The sequence below is a fragment of the Gouania willdenowi genome, chromosome 5, assembly GCF_900634775.1.
Source record: "Gouania willdenowi chromosome 5, fGouWil2.1, whole genome shotgun sequence".
NCBI classification, from domain to species: Eukaryota; Metazoa; Chordata; class Actinopteri; order Blenniiformes; family Gobiesocidae; genus Gouania; species Gouania willdenowi.
This window is the reverse complement of record NC_041048.1, coordinates 10220895-10246845: the sequence shown is the minus strand read 5'-3', so window position 1 is coordinate 10246845 and position 25951 is coordinate 10220895. Positions and strand designations below refer to the sequence as shown.

The window sequence follows — 25951 nt, the reverse complement described above, 5'->3', positions numbered from 1 at the left end:
ATTTCTGAATACTTACAGTAAGAGACTATATTCACTGATATATGTATTGAATGCAATTAAACGCTTTATGCATTTTACGTGCCATACTTTCAGAAAATCGGAAATGTAAAAAAGTACAAAGTAAATCAAATTGAGATTAGGATTATCTGCAGGATTATCTATAGAAATAGACCAATACTACCATACTCAATGATAATGGCAAAAATATAATCTAAATCTGCATAAACTGTATCCATTGGCTGTAATTTAATTTAATTATTATAGTTTTTACATAGACAAAAAAACAAAACATATTTTGTGTAAACAAAATTAAATTCCATCAAAGATGTACGGTAATCATTGTCTTTTTGTCTGTTTTTCTTCCAGACTGGTGTCATGGCTGCATATGGACAGACTCAGTACAGCCCAACCCTCCAGCCAGCAGGACCATACACACCGTACACACACCATACACAGGGCTACAGCATGCCATCCTACAGTAAGTCCACACACACACACACACACACACACGACTCAAAAGCAAACATGAAGACATTGTGATTCAATGCATGTCATGTGAAGGGTAGATTCTTCTTGATTTCTATCTGAAATTCTGAGTTTATGTAGCTTTTAATCATTTAAACAAGTTACCACACCAAAGAAAATTCACATTGGGCTTAATCCACTAAAGCTTAGACCTAATGTAGTCATGTTGCAGTACAATGACATTACAAAGCAAAAGCAGACATGAGAGGCACTCCAGGGTAAAAGAGGCAGTGGGGTTTTTTTTCTATAGAAAAAAAAATGTAAACTTCGCGATACATTTGGGTTGCCAAGTTTAGTTTAAATATGCACAAAACAGTCACACAATCAGAAATGTTAACTTTCTGGAAACATTTGAACTATAAAAGGACACAAAAACACATTTTAGTTACTGCTTCTTTAACTATCAGGCAACCTTTTCTAACCATACCTTAAACAAACCAATTACATTAAATAAGACAATATCTTTGTTTTCATTGCGCAATGTATTTTAGCTGCAGCAATATTTTAGATGCAAGGTAAATAAAATTACATGCAAACAAGGTCCAATTGTGTTAACGAGAAGAAAGCAAAAAAAAGTAGAAAAGTATTAACTATGTAAACATAGGAAATAAATAGTGTCTAAAGGTAAATATTCAATAAACAATATACAGTATCTCAGTTGAATTAACAGACATTAAAAATTATTTTTAATTGCCGTCATGGCAATAGTCTTCCTACTTTGATTTAAAAAAAATATATATAGTATATATTTATATATGAGTATATTTTTTAATTATTTCAATTATTATTAGTTTTCAAATAATATCACATACCACACACAATTTCAAACAACTGTATGTGTGGTTTCACTTTCTCAAGTCTAAATCTAAGAATACTAAAAATATAAATCTAAAAATACAATAAAATAAAACAAAAATAAAAATACAACTAAAAAAAAAAAAACTTAAAAAAGTATAAAAATATCTGAGGTGGCGCATCTTGTTACTTGTTTCTTTGAATTTCTAACACAGCATAACAAACACGATTAAAAACTGTTTCTAGAGAAAAAATGTTGGGAACCTCTACTTAAGAGACATTGTTAACCCAAAAAGATGACATTGTTAAATCATTAAAAGGACAAAGAATGTTCTGCTTTCTTATTATGGATTTTATATTTTGCTAAGCGCACTTTGATAAGCGCATTGAGATTACTTTTTTGTAATTTGCGCTATACAAATAAAGTTGAATTGATTTGAATTTGTTTTTAATCACAGACATTAAAACAGAGGAGGGCCTGAGTCACTCTCCAGGACAGACTGGACTACTGGGCTACTCAAACTTCAGCAGCAACCCTCCCAGTCAAAGTCTCTACAGCTACTGTCACACACACGGTCAGTCTGAGTCTGAAAAACACTGCATCATGTACTAAACCTGAGGGATACAACACTGTTTACATCAGCTTGGGAAACCATTTTTACACCACTTTTAATGAGGTCTCGGAGGATGCAGCATCCTTTTCTTTTCTTTTCTTTCTTTGCTGTCATCTCTGACTCATTTCTTCTGCTTTTTGCCCCTCTCTGTGCTGCCTCTTCCACACCTGTTCTCCATTATCTGCGGTCTGGACTTCTGGCGTCAAAAGTCTCCCCCCCGCCCTCCTCCTTGTTTCTTGGGGTCAGCCACCCTTTCTCCACTCAGACCAACAACACAGCATGCGGGCGCTTGTGTGCGTCTCTCAGAATCAGAAATGTTTTTAATGGCCATGTACAGTTTTAAGGACAGTACAAGGAATTTGTCTTGGTAGTTGGTGCACAAAACAAACAACAAAAAAAAAATAAAGAAAAAAAACAACCCAGCAACAATAATAATAATAATAATGATAAATATAAAGGATGAGGGATAAATAAAGGATAGATAGAGAATAAAGGATAAATATATATATATATATATATATACAGTGCAGCAGATAATGTCATCATGGAGGTGGTGATCGGGTGGGGGGGGTTCAGTGGGTGACTTGGGGTGTGTTCATGTGGATGGTGGCAGAGGGAAAGAAGCTGTTTTTGTGTCTGGAGGTTCTGGTCCTGATGGACCGAAACCTTCTTCCAGAAGGGAGAGATTGAAACAGTTTATGACCGGGGTGGGAGGGGTCGGCCACAATCTTTCCTGCACGCCTCAAAATCCTGGAGGCGTACAGGTCCTGGAGGGAGGGCAGATTGCAGCCGATGACCTTCTCTGCAGAGTGGATGATACGCTGCAGTCTGGCCTTGTCCTTGGCCGTAGCTGCAGCGTACCAGATGGTGATGGAGGAGCAGAGGATGGACTGGATGATGGAGCTGTAGAAGTTCACCATCATCTTTGTTGGCAGACTGAACTTCTTCAGCTGCCGCAGGAAGTACATCCTCTGCTGAGCTTTTTTGATGAGGGAGCTGATGTTCAGCTCCCACTTGAGGTCCTGAGTGATGATGGTCCCCAGGAAGCAGAAGTACTCCACAGAGCTCACTGTAGAGTCTCCCAGGGTGAGGGGGGTGAGGGGGGCTGGGTTCTTCCCGAAGTCTGCTATCATCTCCACTGTCTTTAAAGCGTTGAGCTCCAGGTTGTTCTGGCTGCACCAGGACACCAGCCGGTCTGTCTCCCACCTGTAGTCAGACTCGTCTCCATCAGAGATGAGACCGATGATGGTCGTGTCGTCTGCAAACTTCAGGAGTTTGACCGACTGGTGAGAGGAGGTGCAGCTGTTGGTGTACAGGGAGAAGAGCAGAGGAGAAAGAACACAGCCCTGAGGAGATCCAGTGCTGATGGTCCGGGGAGCAGAGATGGTTTTTCCCAGCTTCACGTGCTGCTTCCTGTCAGACAGGAAGTCTGTGATCCACTTGCAGATGGAGTCTGGCACGTTCAGCTGGGAAAGCTTGTCCTGAAGACCAAAATCAGGAAGTGATATTCAGCAAGAAGAATTATGGGTTGAATGACAGATGGACAGAGATTTGTACGAAGAAAATGAAAAAAAAAATCACCTCGTACCGGCTCTGGTTTGTCTGAGTACACATTCCTGAGGCTAGAGTTGCTCAGTGAGACTTTATGGCTTTTGAAAATCACATGAAATTGACCTTGTGTGTGAGAGGGGAGAGGTTAAAGGGTGTTTTACGAAGGCCCAAGAAGAACTGATGTTGCCGACGGGGCATGTGTGTGTTTACCCTCTATGGGTGAGACAAAGTAGAGGTGAAAGTGATAAAATAATAAAACACATTTAAGTTTTAAATCTACTTGTTTGTTTAAAATAGCAGGTGTCATCTATGCTCAATGGCTAAATCAAGAAACAACACCCCATCAGTTTTATATCAACGCTGTTTGATTACAGACGGTCCTTTTTTCGATAGTTCAATATGATTTTTGTGCATTTTTGCATCCTGAACAAGAACGACTGCATTTTTATCCAAACATTATTGTCATCCCATCCTGAAAAAACCCCCCACAATTTTCTCTTTCTGCTTAAGACAATAATCACATGTGAGACATTACTGAAGAATGTAAATATTCATGTAAACACACTTTTGATGAAACCTCATAAAAACCTGCAGAGCCTTATGAGATCCCCCTTTTGTTGGAACTCCACGGCTGGACCAACAATGTTTTTTAACAAAGCGCTGTTTGATTTTGAAGGACATTTGTTCCCAAACAGAATCACTTTGTTTGAAAGATTGTATGAAGAAATCATTAACTGGAATCTTCAAACAGCAAGAAGCTGCCATGACGTCTTAATGTTTGTATAGTAGCAGCCTGTTTCCATGTCATTCATTGTATTGTACACAATACACAAGCTCACATATGCCGCAAAAGCCTTCTGAAAAAAAAGTGACTTTGTGCAATTTGTACAACTGAAACCAAATGGAAAATATGGGAGCATTTCTGTGTTTACTGAAGAGCCCTTCTGTATTTTCGGCTTTGGTCAGTTTGAGGATCAGTTTGTTACAAGGGACGTTCAAGGGCCACCCCCGCTGCCTTTCTTGCACTGTAGAATATTGAGTAATGGAAAATAGGTGTGATTACATTATTTATCAATGAATGGAGATAAACCAAAGGAAGCTTTAGTTTGATGACCAACAGGTTATTGAAGCATTAGATGTTCTTGTCTTTAGACTTGAGGCAACACTCTGATTGCTTGGGTAATGTTGGCGCACAATATACCGTAACTGTTTCAGTCCAATGGTTCTGTGCAAAGGTTATATAGTGACTTCAAACGCCAATGAGAGAGACAGAAAGAGACGGAGGCAGGGAATTTTACTGGGCTGATGCTTAAAACTAATTGTAACACAGTTGATCAAAGAGCATAAAAAGACTTCACATTTGGACCATGTGAGTAAAGATTGCTCCATGAAAGATTTGCCTGCCTTGCCTTAAAGACAATACTTTTTTAAAATCAGATAAATCCAAAGTTTTCACCAGACAAGGAGTACAGTGATTCGCTTGACACCATTATTGTTCTAGTTTGTTCCCAAATTAAACATCCGCCAATGTTTTTCCATGACTTTCAGTCAAAAAACACCAGAAATGTGTTGGGAAGTCACTTTGGAAGAGTTTTTGGGGAAAAACACGAGAAATCTTGGTAACAATTTGGTCAACACACTTGTTTGCATCCATCTATGGGACTCCACATCCCACAATGCAATGCGCAAAACATTTCTGACAATGTCAATGAACCGAGTGCTTACGGTGGAGATTGAAACAAGCTTTCGGACAGCAATTTTAACCCTTTTTTTGGGGGCAAATGATCCTCTATTGACTGATCTATGAGGCCTGTATACACGTGGATTTATCTGATAAAAATGTTTTTTTTTGCCTCCAGCAGCTTTAACTAGTTTTTACATTCCCAGCACAGTAACAGCAGCAGAGTAAGTGGTATACGTTCCCACCTCTACTGTTCTGTCAATCATAGATAGATTTGTGAGCCGTCTCAGAGGAAACGATGTGAACAGCTCAGTTCTTGTTCCACGAAGATCAAGATGATTCCTGCCTTACCTAGACTGTAACACTTCTTTGTACATTATTTTGTAGGTGGTGGTATTTCATCTGGAATATTTCAACCCACTCATGCAATCTCAAGTTCAACCCCATTCAACACTGCCCAGCAGGTGAGTAGTGTTCTCACCCCTGAGAAAGTGCTTGCCACCATATAACCATCCGAATGGTGGACTGTAACTTGCACTACAAATGATACAGAAATTGCATCATTTTAAATGTTACCATGTTCAATATATTGTTTGATTGTTTTTGTCCTTTTGTCAGGACTTTTCAGCATATTCAAGCTACAGTCAGAGTCAATATTCTCCATATTATAACTCGCATCACTACAACGGCCCTTACCTAACCAGCAGCAACATCAGCCCTTCTGCCATTGCAAACCCATTAGCCTATCAGCATCCAGAACACCCGGTTATGATGTCCAATCACAGCCCGGAGTCACACACAGGTAAGAATTATTATGTTGTCTTTGTTTCTTTCACACAACCATTGAATACCTCTGCCTAAGTAAATGGTAGTGTTGTACTCAAGACCACACTATCTGAGACCAAGACAAGACCAAGACTTTTGGGACTGATGACAGTAAAGACCAAGACAGGATCTTGACAAGCCGGGCCCGAGACTAGACCAAGACCATAAAAATCAACTTTAAAAACCATGACAAGTTTGAAGATCATTCCCTTCTATAATTTTAGTTTTCTTTTAAGTATATTTGACAGACAAAAACAAGGTGTCTGCAAGTCTTTCAAAGTACAATGAAAATCCCAAATCTTGACATATTTGTTCAACTAAATCCTAATATGTAATTAAAAGCCACTGATAAAAACACAATTAATTCATCTAGAAATCTGATGTTTACTTGCCAGGTGAATAAGGCCTAAAGTAAGTGTTCAGAGGTATTTCTGACTAGAAATAAGATGAACTGATTTATGAGTTTTTGCAGATGACACACACATAAGGCACTGGAAAAGAATTCCAAGGAGGCAGACAAATCTGTGCGCCAACGCTAAATGTTTTAAATCAAATTACAACATAAATTAATCAGGAGCAATTCCAAGTGCCGCCCTGTCCAGTGTGTACGCCCGCCTAGCGCATGAAGAAAGCTAGAGATGGGGACCAGCAAACCCCCACGACCCTGAAAAAGAGCAAGCAGGTGGGAAAATGGATGGATGGACAGTTCCAAGTGCTTCTCCTTATTACCACATTAATGAAGTTGAAGAATAGCAGAACAGTGCTGGTCTTGATGGAAAATCCCAAGTCTGGCCAATTTGAGACTGAGACAAGACTGAGTAAAAGTGCTCGAGTCCGAAACAAGACCAAGACCTTCAAAATGTAATCTCTAGACCAAAACTCTCCTTGAGTAATACAACACTAATAAATATTCCTTGTATGTTTTAAATGACACAGTTTGAAAGGTCAAAAACATACCTACTTTACTTCATACATATTTAACATCTAAACTTTTTCTCAAATCCAGAATAACTTCTTTCGTAATTGATTAAAATGTTGTGAGTAAAAAGAGATGAACTGCATGGCTTTGTGTATGTTTTAGGAGAATACCACCCGCCACCCAGCCCCCCCACATCAGGTAAAGAAGAGGGGCTCCCAGGACGAAGAGGGTCAGACGGCAAGTTGAGAGGAAGAAAAAGAGTCACTGACCCCACTCCACCTCTGGACTCTGATATTGAGGTAAACACACACTCACACAGTGTTGGGAATTATCTGTGTTTCTCTCCCATATTTTTCTTTCCCTCACACACACACACACACTTTCCCACAGACACACACACACTTTAACTGTCATGTGGTTAACATTACAATGCTGATATTTTACTGCAGCGGGTGTTTATCTGGGACCTGGATGAAACCATCATAATTTTCCATTCACTCCTCACGGGAACCTTCTCTTCACGATTCGGCAAGGTATGGCAGTGAGAGCCCCTTTTTTTAATTGTGTCATTTACTAGAAGGAGCATCATAAACTCAGATTAAATCCTCTGTGCAGTTGTTCCTGCTTTGAAAAATGAGCGAGTGTTGGTTTATTAGCTGTCAAATGCTCGGCTGACTAAGAAGACCATTGGGTCTCATACTCGAGTATTTTCGCACACTGGGTATTTTGCCATTTTGCTCTCTTGTTTCTTTTAACAATGCGCTGCAGTTGTTTAGCTACCCCGACAACCTGCTGCGGGATCGACTGCCAACAGAACCTTTACATAACAGACGAGGGGCGGACAGTGGCTTTTCTTGTTTTTGGCCAGGGCTCTGTGTTTTGAATTCTCACGACCCCCCCCCCCCCCTCCCCACACACAAGGTCGATCCATGTTAGCAAGCAGCGTTTCTGAAGACCTCAGCCACCGGGAGGCCGTGCGTCCATTTTCATGCATCAGCTGGGGGTGGGGGGGGGTCGTTGAGAAGCATAAGCCAGCGAGAAAGAAGGAAAACGGACTTTGTCTGTGTGGATGTGTTGAAATATGAGTCATGTGTCAAAAATGTCCTGACTCTTCCCACCACCCACCACTCTTGGATTTGACTGGTTCCAGGGAACCTCAGTTGGACGCACTCTGACATCAAAACTCAGACATGCTGCGGAGGAATGGAATGATTGACAGCGGAAAAACAGATTAACAGCCCGACACGTCAAGACAGCTAACAGGCTAACATTTTCCCTGGCTTTGTTTCCACCTTCGAAATCAGTTGACAAGACAACTCATCCACAATTGATAAGTTACATGCGTTGGTTTTCTGGTGTTGATTATTATCAAACTCTTCCAAATGGATCAACTCAATAAACCCTCATTGATACCAAATGTTTCAGCCTCTGTAAAGGCAAGCCCAGGCCAGGCTAAAGGAAGACTAATGGATATGTTGAAAGACACATTGTTTTCATCAGCTTGATGAGCCCAGGCAGAACGGAGATCTAGTCTTGGAGCTGACCCTTCTTCTCACAACGTCTCTACTATTAGCTCATCTGTCACAGGCCGCCATACTCTTTGTCATTAATCTCTCTTATTTTTTTAAAAATATAAAAAAATCTATGTTTTTCTCTTTATATTTTCTAATCTTTCTTATGTAAAGTCCAAATGTGACTTCAGCAGTATTTACCTTTACCAGAAGCTGATCCCAGACAGTGATTTTAACTACAAACTTAAGGACAAACCCTTCTTAATCCTGATTGCAGACTTTCTTTTTAACGTAGCCTTACATAACAAACCTTTCTTAATCCTTTAACCACACCTTTATAAGCCTCTCTATTTATCATCAGCTTTTTTTTTCTTTCAGTCCTCCCAATCATTTCATTCCCCTCCTGTCGTCCTTCTCCTGAACTCCTTGTGCCCTTTGTCCTCTATTCACTTGTTTCACACCCTCTCCTGGAGTCGGGCGTTTTCTAATTACCACCATTTACCGTGTTTGTGTCATTAGGACAATTTTACCTTGCTTAGACACAGAAGAAGAGAGCCCGACTTGTCATCTCGGAGGCACTAATCAAAGCTTCACCTTTGGCTGACATCCCTTTTCGGAGCTTGTCTCACTGCGAAAGAGGAGCCAACGCTGCCATCGGAACAATACAGCCCTCACACTACACACACCTGGCTTTGTAGTTCTGAATGAAAACAAGTCCACCCTGCCCGCCATCCTCTCCGCCTGCGCAATACGAGTATTTACATGCCTCACATATAAAGTTTGATTGTGAATAAATACATGTTTATTGTGTGATCCAACACATTAACAGTTTTTATTTTACTTTCAGTAAGTTCAAATCGGCCCGAATTCATTTTTGATTGAATGCAACCAAAAATACTTGCACACAATCTTCCCCAGCTTTTTTGGCTCAAGTACCCCCTTTCTCTCACTTTTGAATCCAAGTACCCCCTTATGTGTGACTTCAACATATTGCTCAGAATTCTGTGAAAAAACAACAATAGAGCATAATGATGGAATGAATGAGTGACACACACATTTTAAAGGATCTCATTTTGTAAATAAGTGGATTTAACAGTATTTAGCGCCTCTTGAATAAATGTATTTCTATAGTTTTTATCATTTCCTGTCATCTCCCTCCTGATGTGGGATTTTTTGCTTTTTCAGTTCAAATTCTAATCAAGATAATTTCTATGATTATTATGTGTGTTTTTGTTGTCATTTTTGTGTGTTGTTGACGTTATTTAAATAATTAGTGTGTGTGTTTTTGGTGTCATTTGGTTGTTTCTATTGTTGTTTTGTATTCTCATGTTATTTTTCTGTATTTTGTAGTCGTTTTGTGTAAGTATTTTTCTCTCTTAGTGCTGTTAGTGTTTTTGGTGTCATTTGTTGTTTGTTAATTTTATTATTCAGTATATTTTTTTCTTATTTTGTGTGTTTTTGTGATCATTTTGTGAGTTGATGGTAATATTTAGCATGATTACCATTTTTACCTAAAAATAAACGTTACAAAACCTCATATTTTAAACTGTAGCGCCATCTCGTACTCCCATTTGAGAAACACTAATGTACAGTCATGATGGCTGCATAAATGTACAAGAAAACTATCTAATTGTGAATATTTGTGATGCTCTGGTCTGAAGTAATTGGCGTAAACTTAAAAAAAAATTTTAGGTGCTAAAAGAGAACTCATGCAATGCCAAAACATGTGTTTCAGGCAAGAAATTGTCGACAGAGATAAATAAAAAGCCTTTCTGACATAGAGCTTGACTGACAGACAGAGAGTCAAACTTGCGTCGCACTAAAACCCATTTATGTCGATCAAGTTGATGAGTTTGCAGCGGATATTAGAAAAGATTTTGTCCAGTGAGACACGCAGGCGACCGCTTTGACACGGAGGTAAGAGTGATGAATAATCTGGCAGCGCTGATGAAATACCAGACATATGATGGAGTCAAACGCGGGACAAGATTGTTATTTATGCAACCTGACAAATATGGTGCAGCTCTGCAGCTTGAAAAGCACATAAACTGCTCTATATTTTTCTCTCATAAAGTAATACTTTCCCACCAAAGTATTTACACATCTGCATGCCACATCTGTGTTGTTTTTGCACCATGTGTTTTAGGATGGATTCAAAGCTATTGTACACACTATTCAAAGCTTATTAAAGGTTGTATTTTTACTGTGTTTCTTTTGCATGTCAGGACTCTTCTAAGGCAGTGTCTCTGGGTTTGTGGATGGAGGAAATGATTTTCAATCTTGCTGACTCACGACTGTTCTTTAATGACCTGGAGGTGAGTTTTTTTTTTTTTTTTTAAATGTGCCAAAAATCGTTTTTGGCACATGACAACATGAGCACTGAAGCATAATGAAATAGGATCCAATTTGGTTTTCATTAACTACTATTTCCTGCAGCTGGAATATTGAGAACTCTTTTGAAAACTGTCCTTACTTGTCTATTTTTCAACACAACAGAACACACTGGATGGTACTTCTTTTTTTTTTTTTTTTTTTACTCCCCTTAAGCGAGAAAACAGTTAGACAGAATACATTTAGATACATTTCACTGTCCAACTAGAGGTTTGGCATTCAGGTGCCTGTTACTTACCTGACACAAGACATAGTGGTTAGTATTGAGAACGTCGACAGTCAACACATACTATACTTATCGTATACAGGAAATCATAAGGAAATAGACAAGGAAAAAACACCTTTCTTCCTTGTGCGAATGCATAGCAATAATATTACAAAAAGTGCTTCTTATTCAGAGCGTGAATATATTTGATCCGTAATTCAATAATTGAAAAAGATCTGCAAATCAGACTTTAAATCAACTTTAACCTATTTGTGTTAACAAAACAACGCATAGATTATCTGACTTCTCAATTGAAATAAACTGTCTAATGTCACATAATACATTTACCAAACACATAATAGGTGCTCTATTTCCTGTTTGTATTGAAGTCTTTATATATTTCTATTTTTTTTCTGCTTGTATTTTTTGTTGTTGTTTTTTTAAACTTGAATTTTTATATAGTGGTGCGCACAGCCTAAAACATAAAATGTTTAAACAATTCAATGCAAGCCCAATAACATTTCGATAATACATCTACGTTTTTTTTTTTTTGTTCGTTTTTATTTAGATCCAGTATTAGCGACACTGAAAAACCAGTAGCTATTCTTCCTAAGGTTTACATCATATGCATGACAGTTCCTAAATACAACAAACAGATCAGATAGCCAAATAAACCTAAAAAAAACACAATAACTAAAGCATACATAATACATAACATTAACCGAAATACACACAACATAGAAATACAAAAGTTAAAGTAAACTAATAATTGATAAAAATCAAAAACTCTACTTGTATGCAAAATGTCCAGGTATATTATGCCATAAATTACATATTAAGATCCAGCACACAACACATAGTTTAATTATATAATTTTTCCTATTCTTGTGTAAATATGAATTGTCTAACTCTTTTAGAAAAATGTATGGTATACATGGCCTGTAATGCAACATTCTCTGTTTGATTAGAATGACAGTCCAAAAAAGTCAAACAAAGTTTACCCCTCAAAAAACAACAATAACGTGCTAAAAGTTTTGTTCCCATTGGTGACTAGGAACAAGGTAGAAACATGTGCTGCGGTGCTCAGAGAGAGAAAAAGGAGCTCTGGGGAGAACAAGTACACTTTGTGCTGTAATTATAGGTGTGTTTCTTTGTATCGGAGAGGAAAATTAGTCAAACAGGAGGAGGAATCAGCAGCAGGAGGGAAACATGCCAACAAAGCCATTTGCTATTCCAGTTCTTATCCGTTCTTTTGTTGTCGGGGATCAGTAAAAAGCTCTGACGCTGTACTACACAGACTCCTCACAGATTCTGTACGGCTTTGATGGACAATTATCGTGTCCGCACTGTTTCAGTACCTGCACCAGTGTCAACAAGTGATACTGCTGTGCCATGACAAATTATCAAAAGATAGTTTTATTTAAAGGGATTAGACAGTTTAGAAAATATACATTTACATTTAAATAGATCAAAGATTTGAGATTTAGTGAGATTTATCTTAATGTTTTATTGAATAAAGGGAATTTCTGTGTTTTGGAACAGTGTTTCCTAAATGGGGGTACGTGTACCTCTAGAGCACATGTGTCAAACTCAAGGCGTGGGTGCCAAATCGGCCGTTTAGATCATCCAATTCGGCAGGAGGAAGTTAAAAAAACAAAAACAACAGAAAAAACATGAATTATCATGTAAATGACTAAATACACAAATTAAATGAAGCGCCACAATATTTGGAGGATGCATGACTTCAGTCATTTTAAATCTCAAATTGTTCAAAAAACTGAATTTTACTCAATTTCACATAAAATTGATTGTTTTGCTGCCTAAAATCTGTTGCTCACTTAAGATCAGTCTACTTTATATTTGGCCCCTGAACTATTATGATTGCAATGACACTATGGGGGGTACTAAAAAGAAAGAGAGAGATGAGAGGAAAATTAACAAATAAAAGCATGAAAAATATGGGTTTTTAAAATGTGCAATTTTAGTTTAAAATGATCATAATCTTAATAATGATGGTCCTACATCAGATGACAGGAAATGAGAAAAACTATAGAAATAAATCTATTCATGAAGCACTAAATACTGTTTTGTTCCACTTATTCACACCCCTAAAAGTACATTAATCTAATAAGGCCTTAATTGTTGTCAAAATGTCTTATATCAGTGTTTCAAAAGTTTTACATTTTAACACATAAGTATGATTTCATGATTGTAATTTTTCTCACATTTCAAAATAAAACATTTGTTTAAAAAAAAAAAAAATATATATATATATATATATATATATATATATATATAATTTACTGTAACGTCGCACAATCACGACAGTGGAACCAACTACATAAACAGTGACGTGGTTGCAGCTGGACTCGTCTGTTGTTTTTGGTGTATTTTACTGTCATTTTGTGTATTTCTGTGTTTACTTTTTGGGGCTGCAATTGCACGTCTGCACTAGTCACTGGAAAAAATTCACCCTAACCCTATAATTGATGTGGCATTTTTTTTTTCCCCCCCAATTGTTTTTACTGTGAAGTTGGTCTTAAATGTCATTTCAAATAGCAATAAAAAGTCCTGACTTTAATTTGACTGAAGCTGTAGGAACCCTGTATGTATGTATTATTAAGTTAGATTCTGTGTGTTAACCCTCATTCGTTCCATCATGATGCTCTATAGTTGTTTTTAAATAGTATTCTGAGCAAGATGTAGTAGCTAAACAAATGGGGTACTTATATACTTAAATAAGAGAATGGGGAACTTGAGCCAAGCAAGTTTGAGAACTACTGTTTTGGAATATACTTCATATAACAATGCAGATTGCATTATGTGAAATACATGGGCAGATGACACCTTTGTAAGGCGGGGGGGGGGTTGCATCCTTTGGGAATAGAGTTATGCTGCAGTAGAGATGAGGTAGCGTCTCCATCTGGATGAGTGAAAGGTGATAGGACAGCCCGTCAGTCGCGGCCCTTTGCGTGACAGCAGTTATGCCAGGACTGTGTATGAACGACCGTGGCTTTTGTGCACTTTATGTGTGACGTGCACGTGAAAGACGGACGGTTGTGGGATTTGGAGACCCCCGATGCAGGATTTAAGCAGACAGTTGGTAATATTTCCTCATTGCGTCTTGTCTCGGGGTCATTTGTCATGAAATGACTGATGCGTCTTGTTTTTTTCTTTTTTTATTTTCATGCAATGCGCTCACTCCTGACTGTTTTAGCTCTAACTTCTTATTGCTGAGGGATTGTTTGTGACTGTGTGGTTCTATTACCTGATTGCAAAAACATCCAACAGTGTGGAACAGACACATACTATTGGGTTCATCTAATACAAAGGGCCATTCTTTAAGAATGCATTTTTCAAAACATTAAATACGCTATATTTAAAAAAAAAAAAACTACATTTACAATAATTTACTACATGAATACAGCTTTGGCTCCTTTTTCTGTCCTGTATCTTGATACTTTACATCCTCTTCACTTTATTTTGGTGTTGCTATCACTCCCAGAGGGTTTCTTGCAGAAAAAAAAACCTGCCTGTACAGGGATTCAGTGTGAAAATGATATCTTGATGTATCCAATCTCCTTTTTCATTTCCCAGGAATGTGACCAAGTCCATATTGATGACGTGGCATCAGACGACAACGGACAGGACCTCAGGTAAAGCCTCTCCATCATGCTCCAATGTACTTACAGCTCAAAGACAGTGCTACAGTGGCTCATGAACCAGACGTGCCCTCTGGGTGTTTTGAGCACAGGAGACTAAGAAGAAGCCTGGTTGCATTTGTGTGCATCCATGTGCATTCACGCATGCAAGCGTGTGCATGTCTTTTATTATTCCGACTTCAGCTGCCATATAGTATGTCGCAGGATTATCCAGGGCTTTCATTTTTCATCAAAATATCCCTTTATCATTACTCTGGTTTCCCTCAGTCCAGACGTTTTATTGCATGAACTTGTTTGAACACTTTTTTTTGAAAAAAAAAGATATTTGAGAAATACCCAGACGGAGGAAAACTTTGGGACATTTTTCAATTTTCAATCTGATCTCGTTTCAGTCTGTGATTCGGTCGTATTGTTGATGCATTGCTTTTTACTTTGCATCGGAACAATCCATGCAGTGAAATAAAGGGTTTCTTTGGGTCTATTTTGGAGAACTAGGCAGCATTTTTTCAGGAAAAGTATAGACACTTAAAATAACATCCCTGCCGCATCCTTTTTTTTTTTTTTTTTTTTTTTTTAAATAACCTTTCCATTTTTTTCTTTGTGATCTTATAGTACTTACAACTTTGGCTCGGATGGCTTCCAGAGTCCTGCAGGAGCCGGCTCTCTGTGCTTGGGTTCTGGAGTCCATGGAGGTGTGGACTGGATGAGGAAATTGGCTTTTCGATACCGCAGAGTAAAAGAGATCTACAACACATACAAGAATAATGTCGGAGGTACATTATTTTCCTTATTTTTTTTTTTAAGTGTTTCAGTAACATTCTGATCCTACTAAAATCAGTTACTGGAAATGTAAAAGACAGAAAAACCTGAACTAAATTTAGCTTAAACAGTGGATTTTGTTGAATATTTCTACCTTGCAGATGGATTTATGTGTAACTGCAGTACAGAGTGGAGGGAATAACTTGCGATGGTGTGATTTTCTGTTGTAACAAAGGTTGTTAATCCAGGAAATTGGCCTAGTGTTTGTGTGGGTGGTTACCTAAATACTGTGTTTATGGTCAGCTTTCCTTAGACCTTAGACATCAACAAAAGTGGCAAAAAGTGAGTTAACTCTACTTTAAACCACATCAAAAGGATAAACATTCCTGAGGTCATTTAGGGATGTTTGCATCTGGTTTGCAGTCTACAGGTCAAAGATGCTGAAGATTCTACAGTCATAAAACATCATTTATGATGTCTCTCTACTATCTATGTAGAGAGAGGTGTGGGTGCTCAGCTATAATTACTAATGTGTAGCACATCAATTACTGAAAGATGCATCGTACAATTTCAATTGAACGATTTAATATCACACAGGCTCCACAGACAAATGAGGAGTGACATAAACTGCACCGTTATTTTGTCATTCATTATCAAACTGCTCTAATGTTGATTTCACAAATAAAATATGAAACAATTAATGTTTTGTTTTTTCCTTTTTTTGTTAAATAGTATGTCATTTTCACTTGATGACCAAACCTTTCATTCTTTAAATATTAGAGGTGGAACAATACATCGAGGTCTCTGTACAATATGATAAATATTTTTGGTAAGGGTAAAAAAAAAAAGACGGAAAACATTGTAGTTCAAAATCAAACCATGCTTAATAGGAATACAAAAAACAACCCATAAAAATCAGGTGTGTAGTATATTGCATGATATCACCCGTACCCTTGTTATGGCAATATCTTGACACACGATATATCGTCCAACCTTTATTAGATAGTAACTGTTGTAGAGTACTTAGAGGCTCTCCTTTCTTTGAGTTTTTGGTGTTGGAAAAGCTGATATTTATGCATTTTATTGGAAAGCGCCATAGTCTGTGTTATGGCCCCGACCAGGATTTGTGAGAAAAATCTGTGCGGTGAATTTTGAGACTGCCCTGTGGTGACGTTCGTTGACCCGTGACGTCAGGGCAGTCTCAAAATTCACCGCACATTTTCTCACAAAGGTTTCACAGCACAGAAGCAGTTTGTAAATGCACATTCAGCAATTCACATCATCTGTGGATTTATATTACAAGTGTGCCTCAAAATAGTAATTGTGAAGTACAGCGTGTGAATTTCAGAATTTATATTACAAGTTTGCATAAAATATATATTTGCGAAACAGATTGTGTGCATTTGTGAATCTGAAATACAACTTTTAAACAAAGCATGAGCATTTGTGAAAAAACCTGCAAGAGTTCATTCATTCTGATACTGTTCTGATTCCATAACCCTAAAAACTTGAGGGGTCGCACCATGAATGACATGACCAAATAACAGAAATGAGGGTTTTCAAAGTATTTATTTACAAAAATGGATTAAAAGTACCTACAGAACGAAACAGAAGAGACTGGAGATCCTGGCCAGCCTAAACAACAGTAGGGAGGACACTGGGCCAACCCTATACAGGGCCATCACACCCAGCATTCACCCTCTAAACTACAAAAGGTTACACAACATTAAATCTACATTAACATGACTACCAGAATTCTCCCGTCCAAACTAAAAGAACAAACTTACAAAACTGTTGAGTGGGAGCTGAAGAAGATATTGCGCCTCCTTCCTTCAGGTCCTCTCAGACCTTTATGCAGCTCCTCCTCCTCCCTCTCCACCTGATTACTGATTTGAATCAGGTGTGTTAGCCGAGAGCGAGAAAGGACAGGCTGAGAGGCCAGGAGGCACCAGCCCTAACAGTCTGTGAGGCTTTAAAGAACAGTAGTGCTGCTTATATTTATTTTCAGTTAAAAGGGGCAGTATTATGAAAAAATCACTTTCTAATGGTTTTGCTACAGTGATATGAATCCCTTTAGCCTCATTCAGAGGGCCAAAGTTGAAAAAGTTCTGTTTCCTCCCTCCCTTGTTATTTCACATTTTGTACAAAAGTCAGCTTTAAACAGACGAGTTGGATTTTTCTCGCGACTTGACATCATCTAGCCGAAACTCCTCCTCCCTCCTGACAATCCTGGCTCCTCCTACCCTATAAGAATGTGAACTCCTCCCACTCAAACTACCTCACAGCTAAAACAAACACTGTGTTTTAATATAGAATAGAAGCAGAAGTCACCAAGCGTTGGATTGTTCACCCAACATTAGATTAGACCGTTGTGAGACACATTCGTTTTACCCTACTGATGATGTGTTGTTGCAATAGTAATCCTGCTTTACACAAAATGTGTTCTCTGATTTTAACCCCTCCCTGAGTAGCAGTGTGCAGCAACGGTGTAACACCCAGGGAGCAGTTCCATTTTTAGTACCCGTTATGTCGCCTCGTATCACCTTTGACTTGATCTGACGTGTTTGTGACACAATGCGACGCAGCGGTTGGACAAAACAAATGATTATCACCTTAAATGCACTATTCCTGTAGTTAATAGAGATGAGGAGGAGAAGAAAGTGACTTCGCAGCTCAACACTCCGGTGAGTGTCTGAAGCAGCTGAATTACTCCGCTGCTGCTGCTGCTGTGATAAACACACCCTAAAGCGCTGAGACGGACTCACAGTCACAATAGCTGCTTAAATAGCCATGTGTTTTACTCTAATGTGCAGTTTTTTGGCTGAAAACAATAACAACAGTGTGTGTATAGCAAAGAGAAAATCGCTTTGGTGATCACTGATCTGCCTCGCTAAAGCGAGGCATGAAGTCAGCATCTATAGACACGCCCACTCATGAATATCCATAAGTAGGCCCCAAAACAGCCCGATTTTAGAAAATCACTTTTCAGAGGGCTAAAAATCTGGAAAAATAAACCTCAAATACTATGTTGTTGGGGTTCTTAGAACAAATGAAGATGGGTGAAAAAAAGCATAATATCACCCCTTTAAAGTAAAATGCCACGATATCACTGCATCCCTCCATTCTGTTCCTCCTGTGAGATGGTTACAGAAAACATGGAATTATAAAATGAAAACCAAGCAACAACTTCAAATGTTCTATTTTAGGACCAGACCTAAAAAGCTATATCTTATGTTCACCCCTGAAAACAAACCAAAATGTAAAAAAACAAACAAATACACAATATTAAATGATGAGAGTTGACAGGTTACAGCTGCTCAGCTTTCATATTTGGTCAATGTGAGTTTTTTAACAATATATATCAGACTCTTTGTTGCCTTTGCTACCAGTTTTCATTGTGTTTTCCGGGGGAATCCAAAGAAATAACAATAAATGAGTAGTAAAAAAAACAAATATTTCCTTTTATGTATTTTGTACGCAGGTTTACTGGGCAGTCCCAAACGGGAGGAGTGGCTACAGCTGAGAAGAGAGATGGAGGTTTTGACTGACCTGTGGCTAACTCATGCACTTAAAGCTCTGGCGCTCATCAACTCTAGGTCTGTTCAGTTTAGTTTTGATGACATACAGTGCATGTTGTATTTATGTCACAGAATTTAAGCCTTGAACAAACAATGGAATATTTGCTATTTGAATATAATTTGTGTTTTGCCTCATCAGGCTGAACTGTGTGAATGTGTTGGTGACCACCACCCAGCTGATCCCAGCCCTGTCCAAAGTCTTGCTCTATGGGTTGGGTTCAGCCTTTCCCATAGAGAACATTTACAGTGCCACAAAGACAGGTGAGAGAATTAGGTAAAAAAAAGTTTTTTTGGTCAAAATTGATCGAATTTTGCAGAGGTGAAAGTAACTCATGATACTGTAATTGAGTTCCTTTTATGGGTACTTGTGCTTTTTTGAGTATATTTCTAAATGAGTAATTTCACTTGTGCTTTAGGTACGTTTTAAAAGAAGTAAAGTAATTCATTACATTTTTACAACCAACAGTTACTGGGTAAATTACTATTTTATTGTTTTAAAATGATCAACGGACATTAAAACTACAAAACAAATGAAATGACCAGACAACAATAAAATGCATTACATCATAGCCGACCAATCAGATTAAACATAATGCACCGCGCCAAAACAGCATTGAAATGAGGTTATTTTATCACTTTTAGAGTTCATAAATTTAGCTATGCTTAGAGCGAGAGAGATCATTTTTTTTAAATTTTGAATCGAATTCATTGGTGTTATTTTTTTTTATTTTTTTTTTTTAAATAATTGTAAATTTTGACGAACCTTTTATTGTATACAGGTGCCTTTGTGGAAAATAAATTCAATTCAAATTGTACAAAAATTTGTATTTTCTTTTTTAAGTTTATACATGAGATGTTTACTGTATGCAAGGGAACCGTGGCAAGATTTATTACCAAAAATAAAAATGGGTGGTTAAAGTAACTAGTATTAATAGTACTATTCGATTGAGCTACTTTTTACTTTACAGTACTTCTACTTGAGTAGGATATATCAGTATTCTTTACACCTCTGGAATTTTGTTGTGTCTAATACTTCTTACTTTGGTTTTGTTGTAGGTAAAGAGAGTTGTTTTGAGCGTATCTCGCAGCGCTTTGGTCGTAGAGCCGTCTATGTTGTGATAGGAGACGGAGCCGAAGAGGAGACCGTAGCCAAAAAGGTATAACTCAATTTGCTTTATTTATGACATGACTGCAGAAAAAAAAAGGTTAATAAATATTCAACTGACCTTTTGACTCACTTGATTTGTGTGTCTTCCATGGGAATTTTCTTTTTTCGTCACATCCTTTTATAAAAGTGAGTGGTTTACATGGATTGACTGAAGTGGGTCTGCTTTTTAATGTCATCCAAATGCACTTGGTCAAAGTTTAAAGCTATTGCACACATGCACAACTTTTCCAGTAGCTTTGCATTCACTGACAACGACCTCTTAAAGTTTGCATGATTTACGTTGTTACCCTTTGACATCCCGTTGAGAATAGAACGGTTGTAAATAATGGATTAGATGTTATTATGAAGAAGTGTAGTATGAAAGCGTATTGCATTCACTTAAAAAAATAATAATATGTTTTTTCTCAAGAATTACATTTTTTGGTTTGTTTTTCGTGCTTTTTGGACAAATTTTTTTCCGGGCCCAAACAGAAAAATATTACTCGGAAAAACAGGAAAAATTACTCAGAAAGACTGAAAAAATGACCCCAAAAAACTAAAAAAAATTACTCCGAAAAACGAAAAACATTACTCCGAAAAACAAAAGAAATGTACACCAAAAAACTTTAAAAAAAAACTTTTGAAAAAAAAAAGTGTCCAGAACACAGGAAAAAAAAAGTAGCCCAACGGAAGCATATTGCATTCACTTAAAAAACTAAAAACTTTTTTTTGTATAGTTTCTTTTTTTGGTTTGTTTTTTGGGCTATTGTTTTCAGGTTTTTTTTTACTTATTTATTTATTTTATTTTATTTATTACAAATTAAACAACCTGGCCATGTTTCCTCTCAATAAAGAAATAAATACATCTGTTGTTTAAAATGCCCTCAGATAAAATTAAAAAAAATGTGCAAAAAAACGGGGGAAAATTTGCACAAAAAACTGAAAAAATTGGTCCAAAAATAATAATAATAATAATAATAATAATAATAATAATAATAATAATAATTGTCTGTAAAACAAAAAAAATGCATGAAAAACAGAAAAAAAATAGTCCAAAAAACAGAAAGAAAAAAAAATGAGTCCAAAAAGCCTGAAAAAATAGTCCGAAAAACAGGGGGAAAAATTATCATGAAAAACTGAAAGAAATTAGTCTAAAAAAAATAATAAAAGTTGTCCGCAAAGCAGAAAAAAAAATTACTCCAAAAAACAGAAGGAAGAAAAATGTCTAAAAAACCTGGAAAAAAAGCCTGATTATTCATTTATTATTTATTATTCATGTTCTTCTTTGTTTGTGCTTTTACAGAAAAACATGCCATTTTGGAGAGTGTCCTGTCGAGCTGACCTAGAAGCGCTGAGCCATGCACTAGAGCTGGATTACCTCTAGAAGTCTCTAGATAGCACAGTATACCATTCCTCGTGAAAAAGTGGGAAAAAGTCAAACACCTGCGAGGCTAAAAGTGTCCTAAGAGACCGATCCAGAGACTGTTTTTACTGCTGCAGACGACGGAAACGTAAAGACTACGAGACGAGGCTGTAAATCAACTTCAACCATTGAACGAACATCCTAAAGGGAAACGAACTGGACTGCAACTGAAGACCAAAGACAAAAAACTGCTTTTCTCAACTTCATGAATGATGTCTAACATTCTCACTCTAAAAAAAGAAAAAAAAAATGCACTGAATTGTTTTCAGTTTGTGTTAGTAGGTGTCTCACATGGCTCGTCTACTGTATTTCACAGGCAGTTTAAAAACAGTGCAGACACTATACGTTTTGATGAGTCATGCTTTTATGAGCGATCAATTTCCACTCCACATATTCTTTTTTTTTAATCCATTAAACAGATTGACCAAAAATAAATACTATTGTCTATTTTATAAAAATCCCCTACGGAATGAGAGTTATTTATGTTTTGGTTTTTTTTGGGTAAATTCTACAGTAGCTTTGGTTTGGGAGCTCTGCACATAGAATCATCTTATACATATTGGTCTGGGATCTGTCTTTTAAAAAAAATATTTTTAACGTTCCATTAAAGATGCTTCAGCCTTTGCTGGAGCCTGAATCTACCATTCATCGTTAGGTTGTACATTGTTTACTCCATGTCATGGATGCATTCCCTGATAACCTGTTTGTACATTATTGTGTTGATGTTGTTGTTGTTGTGCATGTGCCGATTACACTGCCTGTCAGCTTAGCTATGATTTGTATATTATGCTTTATTGGCAAATTTGTTTTGACAGACAGTGAACGTAGATTAATAAAGATAAATTTATTACATTGTGGGGATCAAGAAGAGTAAAGTTTCATTGAATTTTTCTCTGATGTTTAGCCTACAGGCATGTGATACGAGAAGGGCTAGATGACAAATGGATGGTGATAATTATAGGGTGTAAATTTCATTTTGATATGAGAAAGTTCAATTAGAGTTCATATGAGTCATGGGGTCGGCTGCAGTTTAACAAATCTGACATAAGGTGGAAGGTTTATAGATAGAACATGAATATCTACACCAGGCATGGGAAACGGGCGGCTCAGGGACCACATATAGCCACGTAAAATACATACAGAACAACAACAACATATTCAAAATGACTTGAAAAAACATAAAAAAGACAACAAAAATTACATGCGAATACACAGAATGACAGGAAAATGTACAATACCACAACAAAAATACACAAGACACCAAAAACATGTAAAACAACCAAAAAAAACTCTAAAATACACAAAACAAGAACAAAAACAGCACAACGTGAGAGAAAGATGTCCAAAATGACTTTGAGAATATACAAAATGAGAACAGAAAGCCTTTATTTATTTTTGTCTTGTATTAATGTTCATATCAGTCATTATTCTAAATGCTGACATGAATATCAATAATGTGGCCCTTGGATCAGACATACACATTTCTCTGGCTCCCTGTTGTGATTTAAAAAAAAAAGTCCCTACACAGGTAAAGAGTCTGACACAGGACCTTGTTGTGAGATCAAACCACTATAACCCAGTGTTTTTCGGTTTGTTGAATCAAATTAAACAAGCCGCCCATGTTTCCTCTCAATAAATAAATAAATGCATGTTTAAAATGTCCCTAAAGCTCAGATAAAAAGATAGGAATAATATTTGTCCGTAAAATAGAAAAAAAAATTAGCACGAAAAACAGAAAAAATGTAGTCAAATAAAATAATAATAAAAATTGTCCGCCAAACAGAAATACATTAGCATGAAAAACAGAAAGAATTACTCCAAAAAACAGCAGAAAAAAAAATTAGTCCAAAAAAACTGAAAAAAAAAAATATATAATGGGGTTGCCTGAAATTTCTGGAAAAAAAATAAATTTTTTTTGAAAATGTTGTAATGATTATTCTTTTAACACAATCTTAAACAACTGTATTCTAGACTTTCACTTTGTCATAAATCTAGTTCAACTAAAGTGCAGTAAAAAAATATATATATATATATATATATATATATATATATATATATATATATATATATATATATATATATATATGGCACAACTTCTCACTAATCCTGGATACTCATGGACAATCGTAATGTTTGTTAAACTGTATTTGTAATACAGTTTAACAAACATTATGATAAATTCTTGATATCAAAATGGGGTCACGATCCACTACTGAGATTAAAATCCAATGAGCGGCCAAAAGGTTACAGTGGTTAGCACTGCTGATTGACAGCAAGAACGCCTGTGTTCAATCCCTCAGTAGAAGGCCTTCCTGGGAGCTTTCTGCATTAAATGTGCATGTTCTCCTCCTGCTTACATGAGTGCATGATGTTCAAATAACTGGAGTAGATTAAAATATCAGTGGGAGTGAATGACTGTACACAGTATTTTTAATCTATAATCTATATGAGGCCAGACCTGTACAAGGTGTGCACATCATGCCCAATGTGAGCTTGAGATAAGTGGGTAAAGTGGTTACATTTCTCCCTCTAGAGGAAAACAATGGTATAACAACAAGCCACTGTCATAGATACTCTTTGACTAAATAACAGAAGCTTGTAATATGATATCACATGTGTCATGTATACACATTCAGCTTCTTGTCAAGTACAACTGCCTCAAGACATTATTTAAGTTATTATATTCAATGTAGTTCTTAACTGATTCTGGAATGCGATTCATCCAGTTTTGTTTACATAGGTAATGTTTATGTGTGACATATGAAGGTTAAGAATAAAATGTATGTCACTAAAACTCCACAAAGCTCACTTTCAAACTATTTCATTTGTACAGAAACAAAAAAACAAAAAAAATAATGATCCATTAACCCAGGAAGGTTTCCAACCCCTGGGTCGCGGTGCACCTACTACTAGGACAGTTGTTTTTCAACCTTGGGGTCACCTGAAATGTCTTGTTTAATTGATTAAATAAAAAAAATAAAATATACTGATTAAAATTATTTCTATTTCTATTATTATTATTTTTCAAATAAAAACACCACGCTTAATCTCAAACAACTATTCCATACATTCACTTCCTCAAATATGAATCTATTTGTATTTCAAATAAAATGTAAATAAATAATATGAAATAATTTTTTTTTAAATGTCTGGAAATTTCAGATGTAAAAATTAGATCACAACCCAGAAAAGGTTGGGAACCACTACTACTACGTTATATCCATCATCCAGGTTGGTAATAAAATCTACTTTAAATTACAGTCTTCACTAAATCCCAGCTAATGTAACACCACAAACTGTTATATTGTATTTATAAAAGCATTCAGCTTGTCTTTCCTCTGCTGAAATAAGCTGTTATAGTTTCTAGTAAATGATGTATATGCACTAGGGATGTAACGATTAATCGTAAGGCAGTTAAAAATCGATTCATAGGTATCACGGTTGATATCGATGTTCTGAAAATTGAATCGCAGTACTTTTTTTAACCACAAGTGTAGGCGGCGGGCGGAGTCTGCTAATAGTTTCTTTCTGGCCGCCTTCTACTCTTAAATATGTTAATAAATGATTCCTTACCCCTTTAGCACCGAAAGAAAATCTGTAATATTACTTGAATATCTGTAAAAGTCACATTTTTCTATTAGCTCTGTCTGCTAGCATAGCTTCTCTTCTTCACTGCAAGATATCTGCATGCCAACCGACCACTGTGTTACCAGCGCCCTCTGCTGGTCCAAACAAATATGACGTAAATCAGTGCAATCACGTTTTTTTTTTTTGTTTTTTTTTAAGTCCAATTGTTAAGGCACAAAATACATTTTCAGTTGCACTTTTAAAAAGAAAAAGAACTATTATGCAGTTTTGCATTGTTTATTATAGAGCCAGAATTTAAATTAATAGGCTTCATTTTCATTTGTATTATTCCTTTATTTATTTAATTCAAGATTTATTTTTAGTTAAATTGCATTGTTTTGAATAGTTTATCAAGGAATTCTTTTGACAATAAAAAATAAAAGGAAAATAGTACCGTATTTTCTAGTTTTTTTCCCAAAAAAAAAATTTGTCTACAGTCCCATTTTGTAAAATAAATCGTGAGAGAATCGTATCGTGAACCCAGTATCGTGAATCGAATCGTATCGGGAGTTGAGTGAATCGTTACATCCCTAATATGCACTTTTAGGACCATGGACTTTCTGTGGGTATCACATGCACCTTTTTATCTACAATAATGTTCTTTTGACTGTCAGATGGAATTCAATACAAAGCACTAGTTCTTCTTCTTTCTTTTTGTGTTTTTTTGTTTATTTATTTATTATTTTTAAATGTTTTTGTAATATAAATAATCAACATCAGATTGGACAGTCATTTAAA

The 25951-nt window shown here is 36.6% G+C and overlaps 1 protein-coding gene across 3 annotated transcripts in view; it reads left to right on the top strand.

Annotated features, from left to right (window-relative positions):
• The window catches only part of eya2 (EYA transcriptional coactivator and phosphatase 2), a 37030-nt gene extending 14576 nt beyond the window's left edge, over positions 1-22454 (top strand). For 2 of the 3 annotated variants that reach the window (XM_028447245.1, XM_028447244.1), the window contains 13 exons: positions 367-478; positions 1779-1895; positions 5554-5630; positions 5785-5968; positions 7073-7209; positions 7360-7443; positions 10647-10736; positions 14615-14673; positions 15292-15452; positions 18920-19034; positions 19156-19277; positions 20073-20173; positions 21467-22454. In XM_028447245.1, the coding sequence (XP_028303046.1) occupies positions 376-478; positions 1779-1895; positions 5554-5630; positions 5785-5968; positions 7073-7209; positions 7360-7443; positions 10647-10736; positions 14615-14673; positions 15292-15452; positions 18920-19034; positions 19156-19277; positions 20073-20173; positions 21467-21547 (1431 nt within the window). In that variant the 5' untranslated portion in view covers positions 367-375 and the 3' untranslated portion in view covers positions 21548-22454. The remainder of the gene's footprint in view (positions 1-366; positions 479-1778; positions 1896-5553; positions 5631-5784; positions 5969-7072; positions 7210-7359; positions 7444-10646; positions 10737-14614; positions 14674-15291; positions 15453-18919; positions 19035-19155; positions 19278-20072; positions 20174-21466) is intronic. The other variant, XM_028447246.1, reaches the window with a different exon arrangement.
• Positions 22455-25951: the final 3497 nt, after the last annotated feature.